This window comes from Dromiciops gliroides, chromosome 4 (genome assembly GCF_019393635.1).
Source record: "Dromiciops gliroides isolate mDroGli1 chromosome 4, mDroGli1.pri, whole genome shotgun sequence".
NCBI lineage: Eukaryota > Metazoa > Chordata > Mammalia > Microbiotheria > Microbiotheriidae > Dromiciops > Dromiciops gliroides.
Genome location: NC_057864.1, coordinates 57165691 through 57188583, shown reverse-complemented (window position 1 = coordinate 57188583; position 22893 = coordinate 57165691). Strand labels below are relative to the sequence as shown.

Below are 22893 nucleotides of genomic sequence, written 5' to 3'. Positions count from 1 at the left end.
TCTGTCTTTCCATGGCCCTTTATTACATGCAATTTTTATTGCATCATGATCTGAAGAGGATGAATTTACTATTTCTGCCTTTCTGTATTTTACTGTGAGGTTTTTATGCCCTAATACATGGTCAGTTTTGGGGTAGGTGCCCTGTACTGTTGAGAAAAAGGTATATTCCTATCACCATTCAGTTTTCTCCAGAGGTCTGTCATGTCTAACTTTTCTAAAATTCTGTTCACCTCCTTAACATCTTTTCTATTTATTTTTTCTTGTCGTCGTTGTTGTTTTTTGCGGGGCAGGGTCACACAGCTAGTAAATGTCAAGTGTCTGAGGCTGGATTTGAACTCAGGTACTCCTGAATCCAGGGCCGGTGCTTTATCCACTATGCCACGTAGCTGCCCCCTTTCCTATTTATTTTGTGGTTAAATTTATGTTTCTGAGAGGGGGAGGTTTGGGTGCCCCACTAATGTAGTTTTGCTGTCTATTTCTGCCTGTAACTAACTCACTTAACTTCTCTCTAGGAATTTGGATGCTATACCACTTGATGAATATATGTTTAGTATTGATATACTTCATTGTCAGTGAAACCTTTTAGCAAGATGTAGTTTGCTTCTTTATCTCTTTTAATTAGATCTGTTTTTGTTTTTGCTTTGTCTGAGATAAGGATTGCTATCCCCAATTAAAAATTGGTCCCCACACTACCCCTGCTTTTTTTACTTCAGCTGAAGCATAATATATTCTGCTCCAGCTTTTTACCTTTACTCTGTATTGTATCTCTCTGCTTCAAATGTGTTTCTTGTAAACAACATATTGTAGGATTCTGGTTTTTAATCCACTCTGCCATTCACTTCCACTTTATGGGGGAGTTCATTCCATTCACACTCATAGTTACGATTATTGTGTATTTCCCTCCGTCCTATTTTTCCCCTTGTTTACTTTTCTCTCCTTTCACTTTGTCCCTCCTCATCAGTGTTTTGCTTCTGACTACTGCCTCCCTCAATCTGCCCTTCCTTCTATCAGTCCTACCTCTCTTTTCTTTCCTCTTTCCCCTCCTACTTCTGCCCTCCCTTGTATCAATGCCACCCCCTCTTTTTTCCCCCTTCCTCTTCTGCTTCTTTATAGGGTAAGATAAATTTCTTTACCAAAATGAGTTTGTATGTTATTCCTTCTTTGAGCCAAATCTGATGAGAGTGAGGTTCAAACAATGCTCCCTCCCCCTTCTCTCTACTGTAATAAGTCTTTATTTATCCCAATCTGCCTCCTCTTCTCCCAGTACAATAATTTTTTCACCCCTTAATTTTATTCAATATCACACAAAAGTCAATATGTACCTAATACCCTCTGTCTGTATTCCTTCTATCTGCCCTAATAGAGATAGAGTTCTCGAGAATTATACGTATTATCTTCCTACACTGTGTAGGGATATAAATAGTTTAATCTTATTGAACAATATTTTTCCCGTTTACCTTTTTATGCTTCTCTTGAGTCTTGAGTTTGAGTATCATATTTTCTCTTCAGTTCTTCTCTTTTCTTCAGGAAAGCTTGAAAGCTCCCTATTTCATTTAATGTCCATCTTTTCCCCTTAAAGATTATGCTCAGTTTTTTAAAAATAAAACTATTTTATTATTTTCCAGTTACATGTAGAGATAGCTTTCAGCATTTGTTTATATAAGATTTCCAATTTCCAATTTTTCTCCCTCCCCCCCTCCCCTAGACAGCAGGCAATTCGATATAGGTTTATACACACACACACACACACACACACACACACACACACACACACACACACACATACATAACAACATCAAACATATTTCTGCATCAGTCATGCTCTAAGAGAAGAATCAGCAATAAGGAAAAACCTCAAAATAGAAAAACAGGGGGCAGCTAGGTGGCGCAGTGGATAAAACACCGGCCCTGGATTCAGGAGTACCTGAGTTCAAATCCGGCCTCAGACACTTGACACTTACTAGCTGTGTGACCCTGGGCAAGTCACTTAACCCCCATTGCCCCACAAAAAAAAAATTAAAAAAGAAAGAAAGAAAGAAAGAAAAACAACAGCACCCAAAACAAAGGAAATAGTATGGTTCAGTCAGCATCCATGTTCAATCAGCATCCATATTCCACAGTTCTTTTTTTTTTTCTCTGGATTTGGAGAGCCTTTTCCATCATGAGTCCCCTGGAACTTTCTTGTACCATCGTATTGGTGAGAAGAATCCAGTCTATCACAGTTGATCAACACATATTGTTGATGATACTGTGTATGATGTTCTTCTGGTTCTGCTCATTTCACTCATCATCAGTTCATGCAGGTCCTTCCAGGTTTCTCTGACCTCCTCCTGCTCATCGTTTTTTACAGATTATGCTCAGTTTTGTTGGGTAGTTGATTCTTGGTTGCAATCCAAGCTCCTTTGCCTTCTGGAATATCATATTCTAAGCCTTCTGATCCTTTAATGTTGAAGCTGCCAGGTACTGTGTAATCCTGACTGCCTGCAGTATTTTCTCCATCATCTGATAATTCTGGAATTTGGCTATGGTATTTCTTGGTGTTTTCATTGGTGGATTCTTTCAGTGACTATTTTACCCTCTGGTTCTAGGATATTAGGGTAGTTCTCTTTGATAATTTCCTGAAATATGCTGTCTGGGCTGTTTTTTTGATCATGGCTTTCAGGTAGCCCATTAATTCTTGTTTTTTGTTTTTTGTTTTTTTGTTGGTTGGTTGGTTGGGAGGGGGGGCAGGGTAATGAGGGTTAAGTGACTTGCCCAGGGTCACACAGCTAGTAAGTGTCAAGTGTCTGAGGCCAGATTTGAACTAAGGTCCTCCTGAATCCAGGGCTGGTGCTTTATCCACTGAGCCACCCAGCTGTCTCTAGCCCATTAATTCTTTTTTTGGGGGGGGGGCGGGGCAATGGGGGTTAATTGACTTGCCCAGGGTCACAAAGCTAGTAAGTGTCAAGTGTCTGAGGCCAGATTTGAACTCAGGTACTCCTGAATCCAGGGCCAGTGCTCTATCCACTGCGCCACCTAGCCGCCCCCCAGCCCATTAATTCTTAAGTTATCTCTCCTGCATCTATTTTCCAGGCCAATTGTTTTTCCAGTGAGGGATTTTACAGTTTATTCTATTTTTTCTTTTGATTCTGTTTGACTGATTCTTTATGTCTTATAGAGTCATTAGTTTCCACCTGTCTCTAATTCTAATTTTTAATGAATTATTTTCTTCAGTCAGCTTTCGTACCACCTTTCCTATTTGCCCTATTGTAATTTTTAAGGAATTGTTTTCTTCAGTCAATTTTTGGCTTCCTTTTCTAAGCTGTTGACTCTTTTCCCCATAATTCTCTTGTATAACTCATCTTCTTTTCCCTCTCTTTATTTGAATTTTAAAATCATTTTTGAGCTCTTCAAAAAAGACTTTTTGGTCTTTAAACCAATTTGTCTTCCCCTTTGAGGCTTCACATGTAGGTATTTTGACAGTGTTGTCCTCTTTTGTGTTAGTGTTTTGGTCTTCCTTGTTGCCACAGTAGCTTTCTATGGTGAAGGTTCTTTTCTGTTTCTTATATTTTAGCCTATTTTGTGACTTCTAAAGTTGAGCTCTGCTCCTGTCCCAAGCTTCTTGTGCTGAGGGCCAGGGACCTAATCCCTGGCTTTCTCCTGTGAAGTCTCAGGGGGCTTGCAGCTTGCTCACTGCAGTGGCATGGCCCAGCTTAGTCACGTCTTTTTTTTTTTTTTTTTTTGCGTGGGGCAGCGAGGGTTAAGTGACTTGCCCAGGGTCACACAGCTAGTAAGTGTCAAGTGTCTGAGACTTGATTTGAACTCAGGTCTTCCTGAATCCAGGGCCAGTGCTTTATCCACTGCGCCACCTAGCTGCTCCTAGTCACTTCTTTTTATGGGATATCCCACCTCTCAATTTGTCTTCTTCCTTGGGATTGGAGGCCTCACGACTGGCCTGCTGAGCTAGGACTGAGGGCCTTTAGCTGCTGATCTGTGCTGTGGCTAAGAGCCTCCTGCTCACTTACCTAGACCCCTCTGTACTGCACTACTCCCCTTTTACCCAAATGAGATAGACCTTTCCTGAAGTCCTATATTAAGTTATTAACTTAATATAACTTAACAGTTATATTAAGCCAGAACATTGTTTCACTCCATCTTATTGTAGCATCTGTAGCTACATAATCCATTTAGAGGCTTGCTTTAATGTTGTTTTTGAGGGAAACTAGGGAGAGCTCAGGAAACTTCCTGGCTTCTCTCTGCCATCAACTTCTGGATGGAAAAGTACAAATTCTCATTGCAAGATTTCTAATTTTCAGTTCAAATTCAAGATTTGTATCACTGTTGAATCAAAGAAATGTGACTAAATTTGACTTATATAATCCAAATCCCAACTGACACTCCATGAAACCAAAAAACAAAACAAAACCTGTTGTGATGAAATAATGAGATTTAGCAGATACTCAAACACCGACCTGGAGATTAATCTAGACTGATTGAATCAAGTGAGAGTGATTAACTGCTGATTAGCCTACTTCAAGTTAACTGGATTGTAATCACACCTTGAGAACACCTTCAGAACCAATGGATTTGGATGACACCAACCAATCAGCTTGAAGCAGTGTGTAAGGACCCGCCTCTGTTCCAGACCTATAAAAAACTTCCACAGTCAGTTTGCTGGAGAGAGTTCGTGATTGAAGCAGGCTTGTGGCAGAGGACTTGAGGAAGAACCAGACCAGGCTGGAACTCTAGGCTAAATAGGCTTTTTTCTTAACTTTCTGAACTCCATGGGAATATCTGTATGCTTTAATAAATGTTTAATGCCCAAGGACTGGTGCTAAAGCTTCTAATTTAAGGTGACCACAATTTAGATTTTAAACATCACACTATAAAGAGTTTTAGATGAGAATTTCAGGGGCAAAGCTAAGATAGCAGAGTAAAGAAAGTGTTCAGGTGAGTCCTCCCATCATTCCTCTCCCAAAACTTTAAAATAACACCTCAAATTTAATTTTTAAAAGACAGAGGAATTTGTATTTTATCTTGAAAGCAAAAGCTTTCCTTGGAATTTCTTGATCAAAAAAATTATATTAGACATGCTATAAGAATATCAGTTTGGGGGGCAGCTAGGTGGCACAGTGGATAAAGCACCGGCCCTGGATTCAGGAGGACCTGAGTTCAAATGCGATCTCAGACCCTTGACACTTACTAGCTGTGTGACCCTGGGCAAGTCACTTAACCCTCATTGCCCCGGGGGAAAAAAAAAGAAAGAAAAAATTCCTCCTAGAATCATATTGTGGAGGGCCTTGAATAACAAGGAATTTTTATTTTATCCTGTAGATGGTTTAGAGCCACTGACAGTTTTGAAAATAAGCATGGAATGTGTGGGTCATATCTATTTCAGTTAGACCTGTATTATTTATTTGACGTAGCATGTAGAAGGTAGAACTCTGGCCTGATTCCAAATTCATTGCTCTTTCTAGCAAATCACAATTTTTCTCACTAGCCTAGACGGTTAATAATCTGAAAAAATATCACAAAACTTGGGCTGTGGTTATAATGGTCACTTCTGTGAAGATATTAATATATTACTAATATACTAGTATATTTGTTTGTGGAATTATTTTCATTTTTAGAAAATTATTAATGTCTATTGGCAAGAAAACTGACTTAGCCACAGGTATAACTGAAGCCATTAAGTGATAATTTGGTCACTGCTGCTGCTTTGTCCATTTCTTTCATCATTATGATTGTGAAGAGCTAACAATTTACTTTGATATCATGGGCTGTGCTTTGTTTTTCTGTAACTACTCTTGCTTTGTTGATTACAGTGGAAAAGAAGAAGGAAACAATAACAGAATCAGCTGGCCGTCAGCAAAAGAAGAAAATAGGTAAGGTTAGGCCTTGGCCTGTGCACAGTAAATGCTTCAAAGTTGAAAATGGAGGGAAGATATATGAACAGAATTGTCCCTCCTTGTTCGGAGCTTCAAAGTTTAAAATGTTGATGAAGAGAATGTTAGTTTTGGTTTGTGCATACAGTTGGGGGTTCTTTTTATGATTGCTTCAAGTATATTTTTATCTTTGAGATTGTGATTCGTAGTCTCTTTTGGTTTAGCTGGATTACTAATGTGCATTCTCTGTAGCCTTTGACTGACAATGGGATTGGTTTTTATCTTGCCCAACAATCGGTATTGCAGTCATTGCTGGCCTGCTTCCCCCCCCCCCCCCCAATTCAGCCATAGCAAGTTGCTTTGATGGGTTTATTTAGGACAGTCTCCGGTCTTTTCCTGATACTCTGGGTTTTTTTGCTGTTGTTTTTTGGGGGGTTTTTTGTGGGGCAATGGGGGTTAAGTGACTTGCCCAGGGTCACACAGCTAGTAAGTGTCAAAGTGTCTGAGGCCGGATTTGAACTCAGGTCCTCCTGAATCCAGGACTGGTGCTTTATCCACTGTGCTGCCTAGCTGCCCCCGATAGTCTGGTTTTGAGGTGCCTGGAATATGATACTTGGAAGTGAGGCTGGCTTGGGAGTGGGGAGAGAGGCGAAATGTAGTTGGATATTGCTAACAGTACAGGTCACTCACTGCTTAGGGTGGAGAACTAGGAGATGGACTTGATAAAACTGAAATTGGTGAGTGACTCTTACTGGGTCTATTGAGGACACATGTTTTAGAGTCCAAAGGTTTAAGGTGTAGGGCAGTTTAAACAGTTATAAAGTTATAAAGTATGGTTCATCAGTTAATCAGTATTTTTAAAAAACAGATGATAGCTGATAACTCTGAATCCTCCAGGCCAACTGAAAGGTTCTGATGCTCTACTTATGATAACTTTCAAACCTGCTCAGCCAGGATTTGAATCCAGATCTACTCTTCTGTCTTGTCTTGTTTAACTTTATTGCCTTTCATGAGTAAAGTCATATTTTTTAATGGTAGACTGTATACTATATGTAACAAAGGCCCATTCACACTGGATTCAGTGGCATTTAGCCTTGAGTGCAGGTTTTAGTAGGTCTTGCCAAAAGAATGGTTTCAGCTATGGACCCAGTGATAGATTGAATATCTGTTATTCTATGGCCAGCCTTGTGAAGTTCTGAAAGGCTTGGTTACCAGGTAATTTTTGAAATTTTGGTTTCATGGTTCATAAAAATCACCAGCCATGGGGTAGAAGGTTGATGACCTGAACCAGTTGAAGGAATATCCTCTCCAATATTTCTAACTAATTTGGATTAGCCCTAAGCTTTTCTGTTTCAAGAAAATATCATCAAATCAGTCAGCAGCTGTTAAGAACCTATTAAGTGCAATGTGCTAAGCACTGGGGATACAAAGAATGGCAGAAGGCAATCTTTCTTATCAAGGAGTCTAATAGGGGAGACAGATGGCAAACCTCTGGGTACAAATAAGCTATAGACAGGGTAATGGGGAATATCAATAGAGAGAAGACACTAGAATTAAGTGAGATCAGGAAAGGCTTCTTGTATAGGGTGAGTCCAAAGTCACAAAGTGGTTGCAGTATTTAATAACTCCTTTATCTTTTGTTTTTAATTATACTATCATAGCATCATACAGTATATGTAGGAAATGAAATTACATTATATGTGAGAAATCAAATCTTGTAAATGGCAAAAAAAAAAAAAATCAAAAAGTTATTAAAACTCTACTCGGTCTGTGTATGTCCATGAGTGGCTAAAAAGAAGTAATGCCTAGTCCTGATTGGTGATCTAGGATGACAGTTGGCTTTCATTTCAATCTTTCCTTACATACCTCTCTGGGGCATATCCAAGTCCATAACTGTATTATCTTTAGCTGGGTTGTAGGTGGCTACACAAGAAAAACAGGAAGGGGGCAGCTAGGTGGTGCAGTGGATAAAGCACCAGCCCTGGATTCAGGAGGACCTGAGCTCAAATCCGGCCTCAGACACTTGACACTTCCTTGCTGTGTGACCCTGGACAAGTCACTTAACCCTCATTGCCCCACCCCCACCCCCAGAAAAGTGCATAGAATAGAGAATTGTGGACTCTGCATTCAGATTGAAGGATATTTTTTTCTTTATTTTTCTTGCTTTCCCTCCCCCCATTATGACTAATGTGAAAATACATTTTTCATGACTTCACATGTCTAGTGGGCCTTGTATTCCTTGCTTTTTTAATGGTGGGAGAAGGGCTAGAATGAAGGAGAACATTTGAAACTGGAAATAAGAAAAAAGAGAAAGTTCCTAGAATGTTTTGTCTGAGTAACAAGGAGACCACTGCCATTGTTTTGCAGCACATGTTGGAGGGTGTGAGGTGTAAGAAGACTGGAAAGGTAGGAAAGGGGTCAGCTGATGCAAGGTTTTGAATGCGAAATAGGATTTTATATTTGATTCTTATGTGATAGGAATCCACTGGAATTTGTGGAGTAGGGAGATAACATGGTTAGACCTGCACTTTAGAAAACTGACTGGCAGCTAAATGGAGGATGGACTATAATGACTAGAGATTGGAGTCAGGGAGATCAAACAGCAGGCTATTTGCATTAGTCCAAGTATGAGGTGATAAGGGCTTGCACCAGGGTAGTGGCAGTGTCACTGGAGAGAGGTGAGTCACATTCAAGAGTTGTTTTGAAGGTAAAAATCGACATTCCTTGGCAAGAGATTGGATATTATGGGTGAGAGAGAATGAAGAGTCAAACATGACACTTAGAGGTTATAAACCTGGGTGAGTGGATGTTTGGTAGTGCCTTTGACGGTACCAGAGAAGAGTTAGGAAGAGGAGAGGGTTTGTGGGGAGAGAAAATGAGTTCAGTTTTTAACATATTGAGTTGGGGGCAGCTAGGTGGCGCAGTGGATAGAGCACTGGCCCTGGATTCAGGAGGACCTGAATTCAAATCCGGCCTCAGGCACTTGACACTTACTAGCTTTGTGACCCTGGGCAAGTCACTTAATCCTCATTGCCTTGCAAAAAATATATATAGATATAGATATTTATATAGATCTTAAACATATTAAGTTGAAGATGTCCAGTAGGCATTTGGAGATGATATGCTAAAGGTCATCAAAGGGGTCAGGGTCAGATAAGTAGATCCTGAGAGTTATCTGCTTAGAGATTATAATTTAATCTGTGGGAGTTGAAGAGATCACATAGTGACATAGAAGAGGGAGAAGAGCCCTTTGGGTCACCAACATTAGTGGATGAGATCTGGGTGAAGATTAAGCAAAGGAAACTGAGAAGTGGTCAGATATCTGTAGAAAGTGAACTTAGAGAGAGGATCATAAAGAAAGCCTAAGAGGAGAGTGTATCAAGGAGTAAAAGGTGATCAGTAGTGTCAGGGTAAACACTTGGTACTGTAAAAAAAGGGGAGTTTGCCTTTATACTTCTTCTGGTTTTGGAAGCCAGGCAAGTTACAACTAATAGGCTCCTGATTGAAGTGTTTGAGAACCTACTCTGTCTTATGTTGTGTGTCTTAACTCTACTCTTTATTCTTTGCAGAGAGGCAGGAGGAGAAACTGAAGAATAATAACAGGGATCTGTCAATGGTAAGAACCTTCTACTTAGAGATTGCATACCACACTGTGAACCCCACTCTTGTTCATTTTTCCTCCAGCACCTATGGCTAACTTATTTGTTTATATTTTAATGGTGAAATTATCTTGTTTTTGCAATCTGCAAAGGCAGTCTTATTATTTGCCGTGCTTTTGGTCATTTAGTTTAAAATGGAACGTGTGTGATTAGCTGTAAAACTTGGTTTTATTAAGTTGAATAAGTACTTTTTTTTAGCCCATCTCACGGTTCATCAGTTGTCCCTGCACAGTTCTTGCCTCTTTTCCCATAGACTCCTTGTATTATCAAATAGTGAAGCACTTTTATTTATCATGACTTCATTTCATACCTCCTGGTCATCATGTCCTGTCAGTGTGAGAATTGGAAAATATTAAAGGGTCCATCTTCATTAGTGCCTTTTTGGAGGCCTTTACTATAGGTGTCTTTGTTCTCATTGTTGTTTTGGGGGGGGTCTAACATTTCCTGGGTGATAAAAACGGTGATTTCATCACCTGTTTATCCTTTAAGGAGAAGCACATTTAAGGCTTTCTTTCCAGGATGAGCATGGTGAATATTAAATAGTTCTCTTGTATAGCTTGATTTTCTAATCTGCTTTTTAATATGACTTTAAGTGAGGAAGTCTGAGCTGTGATGCCAGCTCTCATTAACTTGCTGAAGAATCTTTACCACCTCCCTTAATCACCTTTTACTTGGAAGTCATATTATATTAAATGAGAGAGAGTCATTATTTACTGGACACTTGAAACCTTGTCAAACTAAAATTTATATTCATTGCAGTTAAAGTATTTTTTTCTTGGTGATTGCCAGCAGGATATATAACTGTGTGACCTTTCTCATTGCAGGTTCGAATGAAATCTATGTTTGCAATTGGCTTTTGTTTTACTGCCCTGATGGGAATGTTTAACTCCATGTAAGTAATCCCTCTCTAAAATGTTTTTGCCTAACTGTATACATATAAATGCATTCTTTTTTTTTTTAACTTTTGCATTTTAATTCTAAAGCATTCAACAGTAATAAAGCTATGTGACTGTAAACAGGGGCAAAGAACTGTTTTTTTTTTATTTTTTTTATTCTGAACTTAAAACACTCAAAAAATTAGCATTTCCATATACAAAACCAGGAGACAAAGAGAGGATTGTATATGAAACCTTGAATTTCTTTCCCATATGGCTTGCTTTTAAAGTATGTAGTAAAGCCATCATCTTACTTTCAAAAATATCTAGTTTGTGCTTCCTTCTGAATTTCTCTTCTTCACTGATCACTTAACAAGGTTTCTTTCTTTCTTTTTTTGGGGGGGTGGGGGTGGGGCAATGAGGGTTTAAGTGACTTGCCTAGAGTCACACAGCTAGTGTCAAATGTCTGAGGTAGGATTTGAACTCAGGTCCTTCTGAATCCAGGGCCAGTGCTTTATCCACTGCGCCACCTACCTGCCCTCTTAACAAAGTTTCAGTAGCCCTTTTTTTCCCCATCACCATTGATTCACTCCCATCCTAATTAAAAGCAAAAGAAAAAAAACTCTGAAATCATCTCTTTCATTAGTGCAATAATATTCCATTCCATTCATATTCACATTCATAATTTGTTCAGTCATTCTTCCAGTTGCTTGGCATCATTTTAGTTTCTAATTCTTTTTATTTTCTGTTCTCCCTTTCAAGATCAGGAAGTATATTTTACAGTCAACTAGTCCCTCCCTAGTATTATTCTCCCAAACCACCTTCTCTCTCTTTTCCTACCTCTTTCTCTGCTGAATTTCACATTGTTCTGCATCAGACTCTAGGTCTATATATTCAGCCCTCCTTTTTCCAAGTCAAAGATGAGGCAATTCTGATTCCCATTCTACCTACTTCCTTTTATCCAACCTTTTTCTTTCCCCGCTAAAAACTCTCAAAACAGAACCAATCCACCCTCTGTTTTTCTTACGTTCTAAGTATCCTTTGAAGACATTATGGGTCTAAAAGGGCACTTGGTCTTGTCCCTCTATTAAAATGTTAGCCCTTCGTCTTCCAATTTGCACAAATAAATTTGCCTCTCAGATTTTTCTGAGTTTTTATATCAAAGTTCCTATTCAGCTCAAGTCTTTTCATTAGAAATTTCTAAAAGTCCTCCACTCCATTAAATGTTCATTCTTTTTCCCTATAGGGTTATACTTTGCTTTTCAGGATAAGTTATTCTTGGTTCCAGGTCTATTTTTAAAAGACTTCCCTGAACCCCCTTAAACATACACACTTGCTGATTTTAGGACAAAGAACCTACAGACATCTCTGTCCCTTCTCTGGGTTCATGGAAAGGCAGTGCTGGCACTGGTTTGGCTGACAGCTCCCTTTCCTATTGGCCATGGACATCTGGCTGATTTTTTTGTGCAGTTCTGGGATGGAAGTTCTCACTGGGTTTCTTGATAATTACTCATTCTGGTGAGATTTTTAGGTTTTTGCTGGGATAAGGATGTGGGAACTGGATAATATTCTTGGTTGGAAGTAAAGAGCTATGTTTTTTAAAAGATCCCGCCATGCCTTTTTCAAGCCAGTACAATAAAAATACAGTGTTTTAGTTGGCTGGTGGTATTCTTATAAAGTTGAATTCTAAATGGAGTCCTCTTTTTATAATTTCAGATTTTCTATTGTATATATTACCTTTACCCTTTTGTTTCTTTATAACAACCAGGTTCTGTCTAGAGATAAGAATAATATCTCTATCTAGAGATAAGAATGATATCTTTTTGTTACTAAGAACAAAAATTTTCATACAGATTCAGACCATGATATCTCTCCTTCAGTATTTTATGTCTGACAGTGAGACCGCTTATAGAAGAACATCATTCTTCCCCATAATGATAGCCTCATAAGGTTAGGGGTGTATCTTTAAAACATTAACGTAGTTATCTGAATTGTTAAAAACTATTCATGAACTTACTTATGTTTTCAGGTCTGAACACTTCTTAGAGCAATGAGTTCTATGAGTTTGTCATCAATTATATATTGTAATTCTGCTTTTTCATATTATCTCAATCCAACATTGTATAAGTATAGTTTGAATTGTTTTTCTGCCACTTCTTCGTTGTATCTTATATTTATCTTTTGAGTTTTAAAGTATATCCCTCAAGTTCTAGTACTCTACAGTTTTGTTAAGTAAATCTATACGAGGGTTTTTTTTGTTGTTGTTTTTGTTTTGTTTTTTTAGTGAGGTAGTTGGGGTTAAGTGACTTGCCCAGGGTCACACAGCTAGTAAGTGTTAAGTGTCTGAGGCCAGATTTGAACCCAGGTACTCCTGACTCCAGGGCCGGTGCTCTATCTACTGCGCCACCTAGCTGCTCCCTATACAAGGTTTTGATCCCCTTGCAAACTGATGAATCTTTAGTGCTAGTCTGTCCTCTAATAGCAATCACTCCCTTGCCTTGATTATAGAGTGCTGGACCTGGTGTCAGGAAAACCTGAGTTGAAATCCAGCCTGAGACAGTTACTAGCTATGGGACATGGGGCAAGTCATTTAACCTCTATCTGTCTTTAAAATAATCCTGCCTCCCAGGGTTGTTATGAGGATAAAATTGATAGTCTTTTGGTAAAGAGCACTTTGCAAACTTTAAAGTGCTATATAAATGCTAACCTATTATTATCTTTAGATCTCTTATGCTTCTATTGAAGTGGAACAACTAAAATAATTTGAAGTATTTTGGATACAGATGTATCCTGGCCTTTTTTGAGGGGAGAGGGGACAATGAGGGTTAAGTGACTTGTCCAGGGTTACACAGCTTTTAAGTGTTAAGTGTCTAAAACTGAATTTGAACTCAGGTCCTCTTGAATCCAGGGCCAGTGCTTTATCCACTGCGCCCCCTAGCTGCCCTCTGTATCCTGACTTTTTACAAAATATTCTGTTTTATTTTCAATTCCCTTCATAATGAATCTCAGGAGTCTGAGAGATATGGGTTTAATTCCTAGTTCTAATCTTTTACCAGTTGTGTCACCCTGGAGAAGTCACTTAACTCATCTTGGTCTCAATTCCCTCATAAAGTGAGGATAATAATGTTTTGCCATCTACCTCACTACTGTGGATATCAGAACTTTAAACACTATGTCAACATGAGCTGCTATTATGATCTTCCTGGTTTTTTCTTAATTCTTAGCCCATTGAGCACATATCATCAGGTTTCATTTTTAGATAGTAACTAATAGGTTCTAAGATGTCCTCCTGTGAGTGTAGTTTGATTTAATTTTGATTTCTGTACATTTGTTGCTCCACTCTTGGAAACAATGAGGCACCAGACCACTTTTTTCCCCACTCACCACCTTGAAAGCTTTGACTATGTCATCTCCATTGACTGAACATTTCACTTATCTGGAAGAAATTAGTATTATCTAAAGACCTGGAAATGACATATCCTTTATCAAATGGTTTAAGATGAGCTTTGTTATCAATCCCTAAGGAACCCTTTTGTCTATACTTTTCCAATCAGTGAAATATCCATTTACCTGTACCTTTTGTTTTCTCTTTCTAAGCTATTTCCATGTCCATGAGAAAAACATCCATTTTTAAGTTCCATAATAATTTTAAAGTAACTGTAAATCTTGTCAAAACCTTGTCCATGTATTTATATCCCAGTGAACCAATCTTGTATCACTGAATTGCATCAGTTTATCTTATATGGAAATGCCTATCTTTTCTCTTTTTGACTTGGGTCTTGCTTAGAAAGTCTCTTATTTAATCCCTGATATCACTTCATCCTGGAGGTATTTCTCTTCTCTGATCATCAAAATGATTCCTTAGCCAGTTTCCTGTTTTATTTGTATTTCAAAGTTTTGTAGTCACTTTCAGGGTGCTCTTTGAAGTATTTTTGGTCCACTCAGTTTATTTATACTTTGTTGCTAGAGTGTCTCTGACATTCAACAACACAAATTTATTAAGTCCTTACTTGACCTGAAATTGTTTTGGGTAATAGAGGGGATATCATACAATCAGATAAGGTTTCTGCCTTGATGGAACTTAAAATTTAGTTGGGGAAAGAAGACTAAAAACATATGAAACAATTTCTTTATGCGGAATTATACAGTTTCTGTGAGAACTACAAAGGAATTAAACTTCTTTGGAATTCAGTGGAGTAATGATAATGATGTGGGCTGAAATTTAGGGTCAAATTGATCGTGAGTCGTCCCAAAAGAATTACAAGACTCAGTGACTCAGTTTCCCAAGTTTTATTGTAATGCTGTGAGTGATCACAGGGAGAGAACCAGAAAAGTGGAAAGGTATCTCTTGACTAGTGAAAGAAAAGACAATTATATTTATAGTATTGATAAATTGATTATCAGTCTCATAATAATCTCCACCTTGGGGAGGTACAGGGGAGGGTTTATCCTAATTTGGAGTTCCTGGTGTTCTAAGCCAACCCCTGAGGCAGGTACCTTTTTCAGTGGAGGTGTGTTTTTGGGGTTTACACATCATAAGGTGAATCTGGGGACAAATTTGGCCTTTTCTGCGCATGTCTCTTTATGATTCCCATGCTTAGTTTCAAAACACCTCCATTTTTCATTAGAATTTCTATACCCATGTCATTTCCTTTATTGTTACATGACCTGACCCTTTATGGTCCCGTTATGAGTACTGATCACAATGGGTATGATAACCTAGCATAAGTTATCCGTTAACTGGGGTCTAACTCCCTTTTGGATCTAACATCTGAATTAGAGGTTGGATCTTAGGTTTTTCTATTAACCCCTTTTTGCCTCCTACATCATTCCCCCCTTTTCATTTACCCCAGGAAAAAGGACGAAGATCATCTCTTCTGTTACTGCTTCCTGCTGTGTGGGGGCGACGTAAGGGCCCACCCAATGCGTGTGTAATAATCAGGGGAGGGCTTGGAGGAGGTGGAACCTGGAAGATGGGTAGAATATGGCTAGCTAGAGGGCATTCCAGATGGAAGGAATTTCATGTACAAAGAGTAAGAATAAACATAGAGTATGTCTTATAGGAGAAATGTGGGTAGCGAGTTACATTATGATTTTATGCCTTTGAAATGACATTCGCCTAAATTGATGTTTTCCCATTCCTAAGAATCTCCTTAGTGTAGGTTTATCCCAAATACAATGTAAATGTTATTGTTCATCCTTGTATCATTTTCATATTTTTATTCTGTTTGATCTTTGTATTTTCGCGGTGCTAGTTTTTTCCCCCTGTAGATTTTGAACTCTTTGTGACCCTGTACTTTCTTAATGTTGCTAGGTAAATGACATGCTTAATACCTTTGGTATTCTAAACTTTGGTTGACAACTAGTAGATGTCTAATAAAAAGCCAAAGAATGGCTAAGACTTTGTGGCTTTCTGGCTGCTGGACAGGCAGTGAGATTAGACAGTTTGTATTTTTCTTAGCTCCTTCCCCTCAGCCTTTTCATACACAAAATAACCAGCACAGTGTTTATGACGAATGAATAGTCTTAGCTTCTGCTTGAACATTTCTAAGTCACACAAAACTTACTGCTTCATAAAGCAGTTTATTTAATTTTTGGACAGTTGAGTACTCTTTTGTACATGAGCCAAGATATGCTTCTCTTTAAATTCTAACCTCTGAAATAACTAAGTATTTATTTTTCCATGTGAAAGCCCATCAAATATTTGAAGACAACTGCAGTGTCCCATTCCATTGTCCAACTTCCACCTCCTGGCTAAACGTACTTAAGTCCTTCCAATACTCCTAATGTGTTTTTCTATCAAAGCTGTTTTTGGCAATTCCAAAGGACTCATGATGAAAAAGACTTGATGAACTCGAGTGCAGATTGACGTATACTTTTTTTTCACTTTTTAAATTTTTCTTACTTTTTTCCAACAAAACGGCTAAGGTGGAAATATGTTTTGTGTCACTTCATATATATATATATTGGGCACTGTATTTCTTTCCTTTTCAGTGGGTGGAAGAGAGGAAGGGAGAAAATTTGGAACTGGAAATTTAAAAAAACAATTTTTAAACATGTACAAGAAGACATTTTTTTAAAAAGCTATTTTGTTCTACCTCTTTCCCTTTCAGTAATTATGAGGCAGCTTGATACCATAGAAAGAGAAGTAGAATGGGAGTCAGAAGATCTGAGTACAAATCTCGCTCAATTGCTAACTAGCTCTGTTTTTGAAACTTCTTAAAAAGAATAGCCAATTGGATCTGCTTTAGTAGTTCCATCAGCTAAAAAAAAATGTTGGGTCACCATCGCCTATTAGATGTAGTCTCCCAAGGCTTTGTTTTGTAAAACAGATGACATTAGGCAATGAAAACATCTAGTTCAAGCTAAACTTTATTTTGACTTTTAATAGAATATTACAGAGATTGTTCCCAAATGGAATTGATATTCCTTTGGTGCTCATCTGTTTGATTTTGTATGAGAATATATATAAAAAGGAAGGAAACACACACCTAGCTGTTCTTAATATGTAGAAGACAACTAATAATAGTCAGGAAATCAATATTTTACACAGAGAATATCAAGTAGGTTATTTGGTATTTAAAATAGATGTCTAACTAAAGTTGATTAAGAATACTTGAGTTGAGTCTAATGGGGTATAAAAAATTCTTGCTATATTTATAGAAACCAGTATTTGGCGCTTGATGAGCCCCATCTTTACTTCTGTTTTTCACCTTCCCAAAGTTTTCTGTCTTGAAAAAGATAGGATCATGTTATATGAAACCTGGCATGACATCATTTTAGATACTCCTGTTTGGACAAGGACTCAGAAATTTTCGTATTTTTTATTATGCCCCACAATGCCTGGTAGGCATGTGGTGTTTTATACCGAGCAGGTACTCATAGTTAATATTTGCATGTTTGTCTGACTTTATGCTTAACTGGTTCCAATCCAAGTCAAGGAGATCTAAAAGATCTAAGATAGCTTTGTTGTGATTATGTATCACATGGAGGATGGGCAACTCTTCTTGTTTGTCCTTGTTTAGAAGGAGCCGGTGACATCATAGAGCTGCATAGTTATCAGCCTCTGTCTTCCTGACTCATTGAAGTCCAGTGGCAGGACAGGAGTCAGGACAATTAATGATGATGTGGGATGCAGTGGATGACCACGGCGCCTTTGACGTCTGACCAAGGTCTAAGTGCTCCACGGTGCCGACTTCAGCCGCCTTTATGGCCGTTGGAACAAATCGTTCTCATCCTCTCATTCTGCTTGGGGAAGTGTTCACAAGCTCAGAGTAGATAGATACCCTGATGGGTTCGAAGCCTGCGGGTAACCGTTAACCTCTTTTAGCTTGTCTGTTGAGATAGTTTTGCAGAGGTGTGGCTGTTGCATATTCTATAGCTTCTTGAAGCCACAGGTGAGAGTTGAGGTAGGTAGTAAAAGTGGACAAATAGGCAAGCCCGCACAACCGAGGTGCTAGTCATCCTTGACCCCAAACCCGTACACCCCAGGTGGTGAGTACACGGTCACTGGAAGCATTCAAGTGGAAGTTCTATAACCATTGAATTTAAAGATAGAAAGAGACCTTAGTGATTACCCACTCCAACCCACCTCTTTGACAGGAAAAAACTGAAGGCCAGAGACCTGCCCAAGGCTACATAAATAACAGCAGTTAGAGTGGCATAGTGGGTAGAATGCTGGACTTGGAGTCAAGAAGATGAGTTCAGGGGAAAGTCATTGAAAGTCTCAGAGCCTCAGTTTCCTCATCTATAAAATGGAGAAAATAACATCTACCATACAATGTTGTTGTGAGGATCCAGTGAGATAATACATGTAAAATGCTTTGCAAAACTTAAAGTGTTTTATAAATGTTAACTACTTGCTCAGTGTCTTGAGAGTCAGCTGTGGAGCATTGGCCCTGGAGTTGGGAATACCTGAGTTCAAATTCAGCTTCACACACTAGCTGTATGGCCCTGGGCAAATCATTTAACTGCCTCAGTTTCCCCAGTTGTAAAATGGGAATAATAATAATAGTACCTGCCTTCTAGGGTTGTGGCGATCAAATGAGATGGTATTTGTCAAGTGTCTCATTCTCTCACCACCCTGCTTTGGGGGCTAAGTTGATAAACAAATTTGAGTTTTGGTTTAGTGGTTAAGAATCTCATAGAAACTGATAACATTTTAGTTAAGATCTTTATGATTTTTTAAAAAATGAATTTTGTGGAAATTTGAAGAAAGGTTGGTTAGAGGGGGGGAGAGAATTTTTTGGTCAAGGACACTTTTGCAGAGCCCTTCATTCTGTAATAACATGTCTGTTTTAACCAGGTGTAATCCCAGTCCTGTGACCAATGCCCTGTCCAGTAGAAAAGAATCTGTTATGATCAGAACAACAGGTTGTTAAATCTGGAAGGGGTCTGAGGGTCATAGAACATCCAATCTTAGGGTTTGAAGGAATTGTTGAGATCATTTAGTCCATGTTGTTTTACAGATGAGGTGATTGAGGCCTACACAGGTAAAGTGAAATAGAAAGTTTGCTTGGCCTTTGTAGGCACCTGCTATAACATTGACTAAAATCAATTTTGAGGATGGAAAGTTGCAGTGAGAATAAATTTTATTTCCTTTCCAGTCGTTACCACACCCTAGTAAATAAGCCTGTTATATGGGAAGCATACAACTGTTCTTGTTCTTAGGTTGGATTATGGGGATAAGTTTGGAAGCAATAGTTAATAGTGTCGCCTATGCAGGGTGATTAACTGAATGGGAAAGATAATAATATCCTTTCACTGTATCTTCTTCATCCCTCCATCCTGTTGTTGAACAAAGACATAGTTAGAAAAGGGATTTTAAGTAGGAAACCTCTCTGTAGTAGGTACTCTGTAAGTGTTGGGATTTGTTTCTTACTTAGATTACTATCTAAATATCCCCTCCTAGAAAAAGTAAAACTTTTTATGGTAAAGTTATTATAAAGTGTAGGTTATAATTGGTTCATCATCATTTACCAAATTACTTGTGGCGTGTAAGAGAGAGATACCTCTTTGTGTAAGGCAGGAACATATATGTAGGATCTCTAGCAATTAGAAATGGTAACTAGAAAATGCAACAGCAAAAACACCTCAAATTGAATGTCAAGTAGTATTTGAAGGTTATTCAAAGAGAATAATTTTGCAAGCAGAAGTACAGATTTTTGTATTAATATTAAGTTGCCATGGTAAAAAAAAAAAGGCTAGAAGATCTTCTTTCTTTGTTTTTTCTCTGAAAGGATTATATTGCTATTCCTTTCTTCCCTTTTCCCCCCTCTATAGATACTTCCCTAGTATGTAATGTTTCTGAAAGACTTTACAAACTATTTTGAGGGGAAATGAACTCTTTGTATGTAATACAGCTGCTAATTTATGTATTTTCCACTATTGTTACTTCAGACTATGAAAAATCATCCTACTCCTTGTGATCCTTGATTCCACGAATTCTTAGTCCTAAAATTGGTAGTTTTGTTCAGTGCTTGATACTCCATTTATCATGTTACTATAAAATGGAGTTGTCAGGGAAAGGATCTTCTTCCATTTGATGACTAGAAGCAGTTGTGATACAACGGATTTGAAGTTAGAGGCCCCAGGTCCAAGTCTCAGTCTTACACTTTACTACCTTGTGTGACCTCTAGCAAGTTGCTTTTTAACCCCTAGCCATTGGAAGACGGGATTGGATTAGCTGACTTTTTTTTAAAGGGCCTTATCCATCTCTAAATCTACCACATTGTTTACTGCCACACTTAACAAAGCAAAAAGTAGAGAGGAGGTAGAAAATACATTTTCTGAGTTCTAGTTATCTCTTTATTCCTGAGAAATTTAATAGAAGAATCATTTCTCGGGGCAGCTAGGTGGCGCAGTGGATAAAGCACCCACTGGCCCTGGATTCAGGAGTACCTGAGTTCAAATCCGGCCTCAGATACTTGACACTAGCTGTGTGACCCTGGGCAAATCACTTAACTCCCATTGCCCCGCAAAAAAAAAAAAATAATTTCTCAGTGTTACATGGAAACAAAATGGGGCTTACAGCACCGGAATAGCTCCCGTAATGTGATAGTAAGCCTATGACTTAACTCAGGGTTTTTGACTTGCAGTGCTTTGCTTTAGTAAGTTTCTTAATTATATTGGAAAAATTTTCTCTTTTCCTAATTTCATATACTGTAGTGTAGTAGAGAGAATGTTGAAGTAGGGATCAGAAGACTTGGGATCTAGACCAGGCTGTGCTGCCTGTCTGTGTGGCCATGTATGAAGTGTTTGGACCTCAGTTTTTTTCAGCTGTCAAATGAAGTGAGTGGACTAAATAATATTTACAGTGCTTTTTTTTTTCTTTTTTTTTTTTTTAGTGAGGCAATTGGGGTTAAGTGACTTGCCCAGGGTCACACAGCTAGTAAGTGTTAAGTGTCTGAGGCAGGATTTGAACTCAGGTACTCCTGACTCCAGGGCTGGTGCTCTATCCACTGCGCCACCTAGCTGCTCACTAAGATGTAATTCGTGCGTGTGTGTTGCAGCTATTATTAACATATGTTAGTTTTTTACTAGCAAAATTGCCTAATCGGTGTGCAGCAACTTCCCATTGGTATTTTCTCTTTTTTCTTCTCCCTTCCTGATAACCACTGTCGTTTATGTACTATTTGCCTCAGAAAAACATGTAGCACCTGAAATACCTATCCTCAGGACTGATATTTCTGTCTTCTTGGAAATATGTATGACATTTATCTGTAGGTCTGGGGAAATATATTTTGTGCTGGATGAGTCCCTAAAATAGATTTTCATAAACTACATTTCATGTTTTAGAGAATGGGTGATGGGAATAATCCAAACCTCCTTTCATCCTTGCACTTTATTTAGGTCCTTACATCTGGTGACTTCTTTGTGTTTCAGAGATCAAAGAATCTAAGTGTTGTTCCTGTCCCAAGAGCTTATCTGAACTGGGAATCTTATCAGTCATCCAAAAATAACAATAATTTGTTTTTTCCTTCCTAGATTTGATGGTAGGGTGGTAGCAAAGCTTCCCTTCACTCCTCTTTCCTACATCCAAGGATTATCTCATCGAAATCTGTTGGGGGAGGATTATACAGACTGTTCCTTCATCTTCCTCTACATCCTCTGTACCATGTCTATTAGACAGGTGAGTATTTATAATCTTGCTTATACTTAGATTATTGGAGGCATCTTAGTGTGGGAAAAGAGGATTTGGAGTAAAAGGAACAAGATAAAATCCTAGCTTAGAATTTAATAGCTAGTGACTTTGGGCAAGTCATTTCTCCTCTCTTGGCCTAACTTTCCTCATCTGTAAAATAATGATGTTGGATGTGATGACCTCTAAAGTCCTTACCAATTCTGAATCCTGTAATAAGAATTCATACCTCAGATTGCCTTTCGCTTTTTCTGTATTTAATGGTGGATGCCTTATTGCTACAGAGAACTTCTAGATGCATAGCTGTAGGTGGAATTCTAGATTATTATTGTGAAACTGCATTTTGATTGCATATTTCAATCCTTCCTTTTGTTTAATACCTACCTCAGGTGGTATATCTGCCATGAAACCTTCCTCTTGATCTCCTCCAAATCTGCTATACCTCTTGGTTTGACACACTTATGTTATTCTAACATGCATTACAATTGTGCACATGCCTCCCTCATTTCCCCAACCAGATTATATGCTTCTTAAAACTAAAAGTGGCACAGTGCAATGGAAAGAGCTCTAGTTCTCGAGTCAGAGCACCTGGATTTGTATTCTACCTCTGATTCTTCCTACCTCAGATCTTGAGCTGGTCACTTAATCTCTTTTGTCTCCGGTTTCCTCATCTGTAAAATGAACTATGATCTTATGATCCTGTTTCTACGAATGAATGAATGATTATCCCCAGTTCCTTAAATGGTGCCTTCCACATAATAAGTATTTAAGAAAGCTTGATTAATCTTTAATTGTTGTTTCCTTCTTCATGTAGGACTTTGAGGTTTACAGAGCACTTGATACACACAACATGTTGTCACATTTGATCTTTCCAACAAGCTTATGAGGCAGATCCTCTCTGTGTATACCACTTTACAGATGAGAATGATGGGACTTAAGGAATTTCAATGATTTACCCATAGTCACACACCTCAGAGGTGGAATTGGAGCTCAATACTCTCCTGATGCTGGGTCCAGTTAGCGGTACACTTTAGTTAGACCACTAAAGGAGGTTGGGCAGTTTATCTTTGGAAATTACCAAGACACGATTGACAGAATCAGGATCTAGGGAGGTATTGACAGGCTAGAAGGACTAAATCTAATAAGATGAAATTTAGTTAGGAATAGATGTAAAGTCTTACACTTGGGTTCAAAATTTAGGAGGCAGTGAGGTAAATGGGAAGAGCACTGGCTCTGGAGTCGAGGATCTAGATTCAGATCTTTTCCTGATACTAATGTGTGACCAGCCTCCCGGGGTCCCAGTTTCAGGTAATGCAGTGGTTAGAGCTCTGGATTTTGAGATAGCAAAACCTGAA

At 38.5% G+C, this 22893-nt stretch overlaps 1 protein-coding gene across 1 annotated transcript in view; it reads left to right on the top strand.

Moving 5' to 3' along the window:
* Positions 1–22893, top strand: part of TMCO1 (transmembrane and coiled-coil domains 1) — a 41773-nt gene that overhangs the window by 9291 nt on the left and 9589 nt on the right. Inside the window, exons 3-6 of the mRNA XM_043962877.1 lie at positions 5805–5864; positions 9434–9480; positions 10348–10415; positions 21385–21529. Of these exons, the coding sequence (XP_043818812.1) occupies positions 5805–5864; positions 9434–9480; positions 10348–10415; positions 21385–21529 (320 nt within the window). The remainder of the gene's footprint in view (positions 1–5804; positions 5865–9433; positions 9481–10347; positions 10416–21384; positions 21530–22893) is intronic.